General features: G+C 34.3%; 1 protein-coding gene across 1 annotated transcript in view; it reads left to right on the forward strand.

Moving 5' to 3' along the window:
- Positions 1-12,274, forward strand: part of LOC119073381 — a 37,884-nt gene that overhangs the window by 10,299 nt on the left and 15,311 nt on the right. The window contains exons 10-13 of the mRNA XM_037178806.1: positions 6,360-6,494; positions 6,899-7,045; positions 7,886-8,014; positions 8,075-8,148. Of these exons, the coding sequence (XP_037034701.1) occupies positions 6,360-6,494; positions 6,899-7,045; positions 7,886-8,014; positions 8,075-8,148 (485 nt within the window). The remainder of the gene's footprint in view (positions 1-6,359; positions 6,495-6,898; positions 7,046-7,885; positions 8,015-8,074; positions 8,149-12,274) is intronic.

The following is a 12,274-nucleotide window of genomic DNA, read 5'->3' on the forward strand; positions in this document are numbered from 1 at the left end:
CTCATACTTCATTTTATTGGTGTAATTCATACTTGTTACGTGTGAAAGAATTTCTGATTCAATATTTTAAATGGACAATTTATTTGGTCCAGTGAGTGATTTATAGGTGAATTTAAATATTATTTACGTAAATCACATTTGTAACAAGTGAATATGAGAGAATCAACTTTGTATCGGGTGTGTTAGAGAAGGTGTAACACGTTGGGAATATTATCAGAATTTAGCATAAATTTTTATCATTTCGTCCTTTTTCAAGAAGCAAATTTTATTTCGGGGAAAAGTGTAATTGTTTTGGGATATAAGAGGATATAAGACATATTGAGAGTGTCCGCAAAGATTTTAGGATTCTTTAAAACATAATCTCCAATTCCATAGAACGTCACTAAAAATATAGTTAAAATCATGCGAAAATACTTATTGGAAACGATGAAAATGTTTTTGATGAAATTCCACTTACAAAATCCACTCAAAGTCAAAGTAACTCTCTGAAAGGGGTTTATTTTTAAAGACAATGTACACACATTCACATTCACATTCAAAACTATTTGTAAATCAGGACTATGTGACATAGTCTATGTCAATCATACAACTAAGGGTAACAGACGAAAACATACACTTCGCTCAAAATAAGTAGCAATAATCTCTTGTAAATGTAGGTCGAATTGTAGTACAAACAAAAGCTGCAAATAATAGCTTTCCATTCATTTTGATACTGAGGTTAACTCTGACATAAAGAGAGCATGAATGAATGAAATGAGAACCGCGTTATTAAGTAATGACACACATCCGTGGTAAAAAAAATATTTACTCTACGCACCACCGGAAAATAGGTCATTACTTCACTGACATGTGTGTTAAAACTAATTTCTCAGGAGCTCAGTGAGTAGAAATAGTAGATTATTCACCTCTGTCCACATGTTTATGCCTTCGGCTTCACCTTCGGCTCATGCAATAATTCCCCAAGTGTCTAAATAAACATTTGGACAGAGGTGAATACGCTATTTTATCTACCGCCGGCGAAATAATAGCACTTTTTCACTGCTATTATTTCACCTAGGTAGATAAAAAAAGCTCGAAAAGGAAAGTGTACGTCGTCTATGACATTCTCTTACTTACATTTCAGATGCTTCATAAAATTTACAACATAATTAGAACACTAAATGGATCGTAAACAAAAATTGTTGCAGAAATTAGTGTTTACAATTTTACAAATAACGAAATAGCGTCGTTTAAAACATCGTTTTTCTAAATAGTTAATAAACGTTAAATTGTCGTTGATAACGTTTCTGTATGAACACCTGAACATCCCGTCTCGGTCTGTAACTGAAAAGGATGTTAGACGTTTACAACAGACAGCGGTGTTTCACATTGATAAGCATGGGTGATTTAAATTTCAATTTCAACTTTCGAATGAAAAGTTTCAGTTTCATCATTTTCTGTAACTATGTATGATGTGAAAAAGATAACTTGTAGGGTACGTAATACCAATGTAATATGAAATTGTATACAAGACTATTTGAACAGGGTAACATGCAATGATTGTATATATATGCTCCACATGAATACCTACACCCAGAAAAAGAAAATTCAGACAATACTCCGGGTATGTGTAAAATTTCTCGTAGAAGTGTAATATACTTCACTGACGTATATGATACATGGGCACTGTTTCTTATACTTGAGCCACCCCACATTGAAAACGTAGTTACGTATTTCGATTGTCACATTTAAATATTCATGTGTTACGTATTGTGGTCATGTACGTGGAATGTGAATAACTTACGAGTGGGACAGAAGTTAAACGCTCATCACGCATGTCAAACGTATACAGTGGATGTTGGTCTTGAATATTGAATTGGAACCATATTTAAATTTTTTAACACGAAGGCGATAAACTACAAAAAAAAAATGTTTTTGTAAATTAGAAAAATTCTCGACAAAATCCTTTCAATTTTTATGAAGTAATCATATCAGAAAGATGTTTAAGTTAAAATTATCTATATTTGATCCAGGTCCATAACTATCCTGCCATCAAGTCGTAACTAATTCCTCATTCTTTATGAACTTAAATTCAATTATGTTTAAAAAAACGTTGTCATCATTGTTTATGTGCGTTGCGTTATAACGTGCTCTACGTAACTTAAACGCCACATACGTTTATGGATTTCAAAGTACCCTTCAACAATAAGAAATGTCAGCCAACACTACTGTACTGCAACATTAGAAAGATTGTTGGCTCATTATACAGAGGTCCCCGGTTCAACTCCCGAAAAAGTCAATTTTTAATTTCAAATATTTGTTCCCTTGACTGTAAGTCAGGGTCTAACGGCGGAAAATGAGGGTCCGTTACCAATTTTTTTTTTAAAGTTGTAAATGAGTGTCCGTTACCAAATTTTTTTTTTCTTTGAAAAAATTGGGAATGAGTGTCCGTTACCAAAAAAAATTTTTTTTTGAAAAAATTTGGAAATGAGTGTCCGTTACCAAAATTTTTTTTAGTTGTAAATGAGTGTCCGTTACCAAAAATTTTTATTTTTGAAAAAGTTGGAAATGAGTGTCCGTTACAAAAAAAAATTTTTTTTTGGAAAAAGTAAGAAATGAGTGTCCGTTACCAAAAATTTTTTTTAGTTGTAAATGAGTGTCCGTTACCAAAAAAAAAATTTTTTTGGAAAAAGTTGGAAATGAGTGTCCGTTACCAAAAAAAATTTTTTTGTAAAAAATTGGAATTGAGTGTCCGTTACCAACAAATTTTATTTAAAGTAGAAAATGATTGTCGGTTACCAAATCTTTTTAGCCCCGTACGAAGTACGAAGGGGCTTATAGGATTACGATGCCGTGTGTAATTGATGGAATTCGAAGCAGACGGTAAGGGCAAAGTGTTTGCCTATGTTCATAGATAACGAATCCGCAATAAAAATTTTGTCTGTCCGTCTGTCCGTCTGTCCTTCTGTCCGTCTGTCCGTCTGTCCGTCTGTCCGTCTGTCACGTCGATATCTTGAGTAATTCAAATCCGATTTCAAAATTTGTTTTTTTCCCTGAAAGGTGGTTGAAATAGTGAGGCTAAGTTCGAAGATGGGCGATTTTGGGTCGACCCCTCCAGAGCTGAAGCCCCATAAGTGCTTTAACGTTTTCCAAAGATTTCTCTGGCCATTTAAAGGCTACACTTGTAAGTGATACGTCAAATGAAAGGTATTTACAATACCTATCCACAAAAAAAAGTTTATGGAAATTGGATGACCGACTCGTGAGTTGGACCCCTTGGTGTGAACTAGGTACAGGGCGGCAAGCCGTTTTTGCTTGTAGGTTAGTCATATTTGAACGGATTTAGATGGATTTTGATTTATTAGATAGGTATTGACCGTACCAATCAGGGAAAAAAAAGTTTAGGAAACTCGGTTTACGGGAGCGTGAGCTAGGTCTCTTGGAGTGAGCTTATATGTGGCTACTCGGCCGTACAGTGAAGGTGGTGTTTTTTGTTAATATCTCGAGTAAAATTTAACCGAATTTCATGATTTTTTTTGTTTGAAAGGTACTAACGAATTTAAAGCAGCCGTTGTACTTTCAACCTCCTAACAAAATGGCCGTCGGCCGCCATTTTGGATTTTTGTAAAATCAATATAAATAGGTGAAAATGATAATTCCAAAATCACTGATCAGTGGGAAGTGTAGTTTGTGTTACTTTTGAAAGGAACGTCGTACGGGGCTTCGTAATTGCGTTATGCGCAATTTTTAAGACGTACACATTGCATAAGAATTTTACGACGTTTACGGGCGCAATAGGCTTACGGTAAGAGTAGGGCGACGGACGAAGTAGGGTCACGTGCGCAATAGATGTACGGGTTTGTACGGGGCTCAGTCGCAGCAAACGCTCCGACTGTTCTGACGGCTCGTTTTTGAAATGAGTGTCCGTTACCAAAATTTTTTTTTTTTTTCAAAAAAGTTGGAAAGTTGTCCGTTACCAAATTTTTTTTTCGAAAAAGTTGGAAATGAGTATCCGTTACCAAATTTTTTTTTTGGAAAAAGTAGGAAATGAGTGTCCGTTACCAATTTTTTTTTTAAAGTTGCCAAAAAAATCGAAATAAAGCTCCTTCAGGAAATGCTTGTAAACACTCTAGATCGCGTAAATTTAGTATGATTTTTTTGAAATTGGTTTCAATCGAATCGCAATTGAATTCTACGGGCCGCTAAATGCTTTTAGACACTCTAGATCGCGTAAATTTAGTCCGATTTTCTTGAAATTTGTTTCAATCGAATCGCAGTTAAGTTCGTAAATGAGCCCGTTTGGCCGAGGAGATGTGGTTTGGTGGGATGACATGTCTGAGTGTTAATCAAACGAATGTTACCAAATTAGAATAAATGTACACCCAAAAAAAAGTTCTACGTTTAAATCGCCCAAAAACGCGATAAGACCAATGGTTTACTTATCCGTACACTATGTACATTTAAAACGTACAGTAAGTGTTATACAGGCTATGACGTTTAATTGTCAATTTGAGATTTGGTCGAAGCTTATTAATGATTCGTAATGGTACAATCATCTGTTTTTTAGTTTTACAAAAGGCTCACAAGCAAAAAAAGAAAAAGAAAAAAAAAACAAAAGCTTTCACTGGATTTGAACCGGGTATCTCTCCTACGCCACGCTGAGACTTTCCAGCTGAGCTAACAGGCCGTTGAGAGAATCGAAGTGGTGCTTTTTAAGTTTCAGATTCGACGTAGCAAAATGTAAAAAATCGTTGAACTTGTAAATTTTGTAAAAGTTTTTTTTTAATATTTCCAATCTCAACAGGAATATAATTTCAAATTGAAGATGGCAAAATAAAATCTATAAAAAGTAATCGTTGATGTTAATAACTGGCACGATGCTATAGATCATCTTCAAGATACGGTACTTTTACAAGTAACCTTACTTAAGTTTCGTTCATTCATTCATTTGTATGAGATTTTTTAACGCGGTGTCCTTTCTTATCGTGGAGCGGCCTTGAAGATGATCTATGATTTCTTAAAACAATTCATAGCATCGTGCCAGTTATTAACATCAACTGTCAAATGATAGTTTTCTACCAGCAAATAGTTTGTATTTGCCGCACCCTGCGAAACTGAAATTTTCATTTTCGCAGGGGTTCGCAAGTAAAATAAATTGTTTGGAGATTGTTATTTTGCCACGAGGGATTATAACCCTCGCCTTCGGCTCTGGCTACAAAGCTCCCTCTAGGCAAAATAAAAATTTCCAAACAAGGACGTAATGAACTATTCCTACTTTAAGTCTGCAGTCACATTTGAACCTAACTGGTAGTGGTAGAGAAACTAGCTGCAAATTATACTAGTTACTAGTATTTATTAATTTTCATTTATCAACTACCTTGATCGGCCTCTACCTTATATTTCAGATTATTTTGTTAACATTCAACCAATGAAAATTACAGTTTAGTCTAAGAAAATAATATAAAAAAGATATCTAAGCGAAATGAGGTCAAATTGGGTGAAATATATAAATCGAAATAAAATTACAAATTATGTCTTAGAAGACTAGTATGGACTCATTTAATGAAGCTCACATGCAAAGTGATTGATATTCGTTGAAAATTCATCAATTTTATTCATGATTTTGTTGGCAATTTTGAATTGAAGGATGTACAATGAAAAGTCCTAGTTTGGTGAGCGCCCCCGTTTTATGAAAGTGCCCATGCTCTGCCCACCGCCCGCAAATTTTGAAGCCCATGACGCCTATGCCCATGGTACAAAAGTATCTACTTGAAACATAATGTCATAAATACTTCCCATATATTACTTATAAATCTATCTTGGAAACCCAAATTATCTAATATCAGTCAAGGGGCCTACCCGCCAAAGGCCGGGACCTAGTTACTAATAACTTCTAAAATGTATAATAACACCTGTAAACTGTTAATATGGTGTGTATATCGTAGGTTAATCCAGTAAAATTTATATTTGTAAATCTCTGTCAAAGCGAAATACGTCTCGCACGTATTATATTCGAGCCCGCTGTATAACTACCTTACCACACTTTTTAACAGGGTGCACGAATGATATACACATAGCACGTAGGAAATTTCGCTCAGTGTACATCTTATGAGAAGTACTTCTACAGATCAATAACATTTCAATACTTTCCCTATACTCTCAACCATAAAGAAAGAAGTATAATAAAAAGCAATTTATTTTCATTGAAAGCTTTTTCTTACATCATTTTGTGTAATATAAAAAATACGAAAGTTGGACGAACTTATCAACCGTTAAGAACTTTAGCAAAGTAAAATTTATGCTTATTTTCATAGTCATTACTTTATCCGTTTGTTTGCTTCTATAGAAGGTATCTCTATCCCTTTTCACATTTATTATAGGTATGACAGGACCGCGTGGACGAACTGGACGTCCTGGTATCAACGGAACCCCTGGCATTCCAGGAATAAATGCTTGGAAGGTTAAGGTTAACGGAACATTCTCGGATCAATATCTAATTCCACCATCGATTGCCGGTATGATTTTCTTGCATGAAACTGTTTTTTGTTGTTGTAAGGCTTAGAAAATGCTACAGGCGGAGAAAAATAAGAAGTCACAATTACAATCCAAAATTGATTTCTTCCACGTATGGATGTCTATATTAACGTGGATATTGCAGGTGGAATAAATAACATCAATTGGACTATAACCGTTGAAAATGTTGGTTCTATCTTTTCTCCCACTGTAAAGTAAAATTACTAAGAACCTAAAAAATCATACATCTGATCCTAATAATCGACACCGAATTATTTTATGATACAATGTGCAATTACACTTTTCATATACTTACCTACAATATAGACAAACCGCATCGTAGCATCAAATACCGAAATACTCTATGTAAATCTGGAAAACTAATGAAATGCTTTACTCAATCCAGGTGCAGGTACACTTGAATCAACTCGCCCAATTATAGTGCATGAAGGAGACCATTTACGGTTACGGTGTGCAGCTACTGGCCATCCTAAACCTTCTGTCGAATGGCGCAGAGAGGATTCTCGAACAATAAATGTTGGTGCATGGCAAGGTACTTTGTTCGACGTTATTGTAAATATCTGAACGTAATCGAACTTTTATATGAAATGGGTGAATGTAATGTGATATAAGCCATGTACTTATCATTACCCTCAAATATTTCACGTAAATATCATTTTATTGTGTACGTCTCACCGCAAAGCTTCTATATTGAAGCTTCATATGTTAAGTGTCTGTTGGCTGCTAAAACTTACAACATAATAGTATGAGGGATTACAAGGAAGCATACCATAGTCGAAGTAGGGTGAAAATAGTTGGAAATAATCGAAGAAATAGTTTTATTATGAAGTGAACTATTCGTGTATATTAGCCAATAGCTTGTCTACGGCTTCGATAGATATGTTACGTATAAGCATACCTATACTGGCATAGCTCCATCTAAATTGAATGGTTGCAGTGGGACTTTTATATCGCACTTAATTATGGTGAAAGAATGATCCTTCCAATCCAATCACAAAAGCTAACTTAACAACAACTTTTCAATTTAAAATGGGGCGTGAGTCGTGTATATGAAGGCTATCCAGTGAAATTCCTAAACTTAATTACACTTGCATCAAAATTCCCCCAACTATACAGAAATTTGCTGTAGCTTCTGCTTGCTTATAACAGACAGACTAGAACTTATCGTTGAGAACATTATATTCACTTATACGAAAATTGCTTGTCACTTAAACTTAGAATCATATTTCATGTTGGATTGTGTACGTAATGCTGATGTTATAAGTGACAAGATGACGACGATGGTGTGTGTTTGGATTAATATTATATTTCGAATTGAGGATTTGGTGAAATTTGCATTTTACTCACGAAAATTTATGAATTTTATCCGCAGCATCTTCAATTCCTGGCCATACTCTAAATATTACAAGAGTTAATCGTGTTCACATGGGTGCATATCAATGCATAGCTGATAATGGAATACCACCATCAGCAAATGCTACATATTATGTTGAAGTTCACTGTAAGTGTTTCAGCTGTCGAAATAGGAAAATTGAAAGTTGCATTCATTCATGTCTTGCAGTTGCTCCTTTGGTGTTGGTTCGGAATCAATATCTTTATGCTACAGAAGGCGGTTCGGTATCACTTGAATGTGAGGTAAGTCGTGATTGAAACATGTGAATAAATTTAGCAATGTCATTATATTGAACAAGTGCAAATATTTCCAGTACGAGTGCTAATTGCATTTATGTCTTCATTAGCTTTTTTTTATTGTTGATATGTAAGAGCCTGATTTTTTCTGTGTTATCCTGTTATTAGTATTTAACTTTAGAGACTGATAGTCACCCATATGTTATGAACAACTACGTCAAAAGTGTCATCTGAATAATGATATTCTTATATAAAGTCTATTTGAAGTAGTAGAACATCAAACACTAAGTGGTATTTTAAACATCAGAAGTAACGGTAACGGTGGATATAAAGTCGTGTACAAATCACATGTATGATTAAGCTAGTGATTTTACAGAATATGTTGAACTGGCGAAAGTTCGATTTAATGAACCTGAAATACCTTTTTACTTTACTAGGGAGGTAGTAGGGCCATTCCATCCATAGGGAATAGTAGAGTACATACTTGTGCAGAGAATCGTTGTTTTGAAGACCGTGGAGTTTGTATTCTGAGCCGAAGGCGAAATATACAACCACACGAGTCAAAACAATGATTTCCGCACAATGATGTAGTTTAATTTACCTCTTAAGTGTGGCGAAAGTGAATTTTTCTTTTGCGGTCTAAAATTTCATATCTCGTAGCCCTCGGATACTTTTACTGTGGATACGAGATATCAAATTACTTCCCTTTAATAGTAATCTACTATTATTTGATCTGCCTTGAAATATAATCATCTCATCAATAACAGCTCCTTTGTTACACTAGCGGAATTTTGAAAACCGTCACATTTTCTGTTTCGTGGTTTACTGGTTTTTTGTGAATTTTGCATGTGTTTTTAAAGAGAGAAATCAGAAACTCAAGTAAAACTCAGAAACAGAAAATTTGTTGTGTTCTATTATTCATGTCTCCGACGCACTCCAAGAACAGACACAAGAACACATTTTTTCAACGGCCGAAAAGCCTCTTATTTTGGTGCCCGCAGTGGTATTATACCAACATAAAACACTGAATTTGTATGCAAAGTTATGACTACTGCGTCGGTTATGCGACCCCCGTTTGTCCCTTTTTTTAAATCTGTTCTTGTGCCGGTTTTGGAGTTCGTTGGTCTCTCAAATTTTGAGACATGACCTGTACTCTAATAAGGGTACTAAAACTTGACAGTTGGCTTTTATCACTTCCGCTCGAAGTGCTTTGCCAACGCACTCAAAAACAAGCACAGGCACAAGAACAGATTTAAAATAAGGGACCTACTCGACGAAGTAGTCACAATTTTTCATAAAAATTTAGTGAATACCAAAATAAGAGGCTTTTTGACCGTAAAAAAAACTGTTCTTGTGCCTGTTCTTGGAGTGCGTTGGCTTTGCTCAAGTTTAAGTTTACTTATATAGCAAATCGGTAAGTATAATTAAAGAAGATTTGATACTCGAAACAAAAGAAGTAACAGATTTCATCTTTATGTGACTGACTTGAATTAAATGATTTAGGGAAATTTTCAGCAAGGTCTGATAACTCAAATTTACAGTTCGCTAATTCCGCAAGTCACGGTTTCCACGAAGAAACTGTACTTGCACAGGCCACATTGTTGTTGTCGTAATGTGTAGAGTGTTTAATGCGTATATATATAAAAAGGTGATTCTTCCATACAATCGCGGAATTTTGAAAACCGACACATTTTCTGTTTCGTGCTTTACTGTTTTTTTTTTTTAATTTTTCATTTATGGAGAAATCAGAAACTCAAGTAAAACACAGAAACAGAAAATGTGTCGGTTTTCAAATTTCGTGTGTATAACTAAAGGATATTCCGTATTTATTAAAATTTGAATCGACAGCGTTTAACGAAAAATACAAACCACCTCCTCAATTAAACTTTCTGCTGTCCTATTATAAGCGTTCGCTCCACTAATTTCATTTTTTTAATATTTAAACTTACCGCATAAAAAAACAGAAGTCGTGATGAGAGAAAAAAAACTTATAATCGGCGTTATACGTAAGAACATTTAATTTACAAAATCGCTCATAAATTCATTTTGCTAGAACGGATCGTGAAAAGTAAGTCGTCTGTATAATAATAATTACTGAGCACAAAAAAAAAATTGTATAAAAACTGACAAAATAAACAACTTGCGCCGGTATATAGTAATAATAACCGGAGCACAACCTTCGAATATCATTTACACTTAAAATGTGAGAAATAATGTTCGATTAATAAAAATTAAATTAAGAAAAAAAAAACATTCACATGACAAGCACACACTTCTAGAGTCTTTTTCGGGATAACTTGTTACCCGAATGTAAACACAAAAAACTATAATGAAAATTCACTAAAAACAATTCGACTCGACATTTGCCGTAAATATTATTTTTATCGTTTCGATAAAATTTATTGAAATAAATTAATTTCCACTCGTTTTCTTTAAATTCACCTTTAATTTTTCTAGTAGAAGCTTAGCCTCAACGTACGCCAATTCTTTTTGTAAATATTTATTTCGTTCCTGATTCGTTTTAATGTCCAACCAAGCGTCTTCTTCCATATCCAAAACCAGCTCGAATATTTCCATAAAATCGTTTGAGTATTTGGTCCAATACTTTTCCAGCAACTGAGAATAAGCGTCCAGTTCGGCAAGCGGTGTTGTATCTTTAAATGTTGATATTTTCGCAACTACTTCCGACAATACGGTGCAGGCCAACGAATTATTGAATAAATAAATTTTCCGGCTCTTTGTAATCGATTTCAGTTTGATTTTCGAGCTGAGATAGATAGAAGCCTCTGGAAATTTGCCGTAGATACGTTCCGTTGAACTATTTATTGTCAGATTAGCCTCCACAGTTTTTTTCCAATACATTTCCAGCACCTCTGCATGAGCCTCTAATGTGTCCATTGATGTTTCCTTGCTGAATGAAGCAATCAATTTTTCCATTCGCTTCAAACAACCTAACAATGTCGTCCGTAAACCTTCTATATCGGTCTGTGGCGTTGATTTAGACATTTTTTTAAATGTGTATTACGGTGAATTAAGGCCGAATTATTTCAATTTACGAAAATTTATCGTAGAATTTTTATATTTAACAACCTGTTACTTCACATATTATTAGAACACTGTGCAACTGTTAGGTTACTCTTCGTAACACCACAATCTCGTGTAAATATTCTATTGTTATGGCATATATGTACGAGCATGGGAAATTACACATCAATCGGTTCTCGCGGTTCTCACTCACACGATATGTAAATTGACCATTCATACGATATAAAATCTGATCACGTGATCACTCTCACAAAATTCTTTGTTTATCAAAAAATATTGTATAAATGATCTTATTGCTTAACAACTCTATATTTATAAAAAAAAGAGGAACACATACACCGTCAGTAGTTTGTGAAACCAAATTTAAACTAGCTTGATCTTATAGTTTTGTTCCATCATTCGTATAATATCTCTTTGCTCGTCTATGATATTTGTATTGTAATACGCGTTTCTCTGTTGAGGGTATATTAAGCAAAAAAGTCAATGCAAAGAATAGAAATCTCTATTGTCCATGTTCTTGTATTTATTTAACTGTTTGCACCATTCATGAAGCACATCAACTTAAACTTGGATAACTCAATAAAAAGACGTCCATCACTGAACGTTTTAAGTAACAAAATAATCTCCATTCAATCAAAAATTCAATATCGTATTCCACAACCGATCCAACCTACACCATCCAGAGTGAGTAAGAGTATATGGAAATGATTGTAATGATCATCTACTTCATTTCTTCTTTATTGTCTTCTTCGACTTGATGGAATTTCATTTGTCATGATAAATCGAACATCGAATTGCTAGAGAGCATCGAATTCGGTAATTGTTTCTCTTCCTCATTCGTTTTTTCAAAAAATCAATTTAAGATAAAATCATCGCTGGTATATGATATACTTAATAGTGTGTGCCATAGCAGCTGGCACACATAAACTTCTACGCTTCAATTGAAAAATACGATGCAAAATGTACTTAATCTCTTCTACTTACTTTGCTCGTTGATCTTACATATACATCGCCGAATGTTAATAATTGTTTTAAAGAAATCGAGTATTTTAAATCACCTGCAATTACGTTTCAAGAACTACCTGAA

This window comes from Bradysia coprophila, unplaced genomic scaffold (genome assembly GCF_014529535.1).
Source record: "Bradysia coprophila strain Holo2 unplaced genomic scaffold, BU_Bcop_v1 contig_138, whole genome shotgun sequence".
In the NCBI taxonomy this organism is placed as follows: domain Eukaryota; kingdom Metazoa; phylum Arthropoda; class Insecta; order Diptera; family Sciaridae; genus Bradysia; species Bradysia coprophila.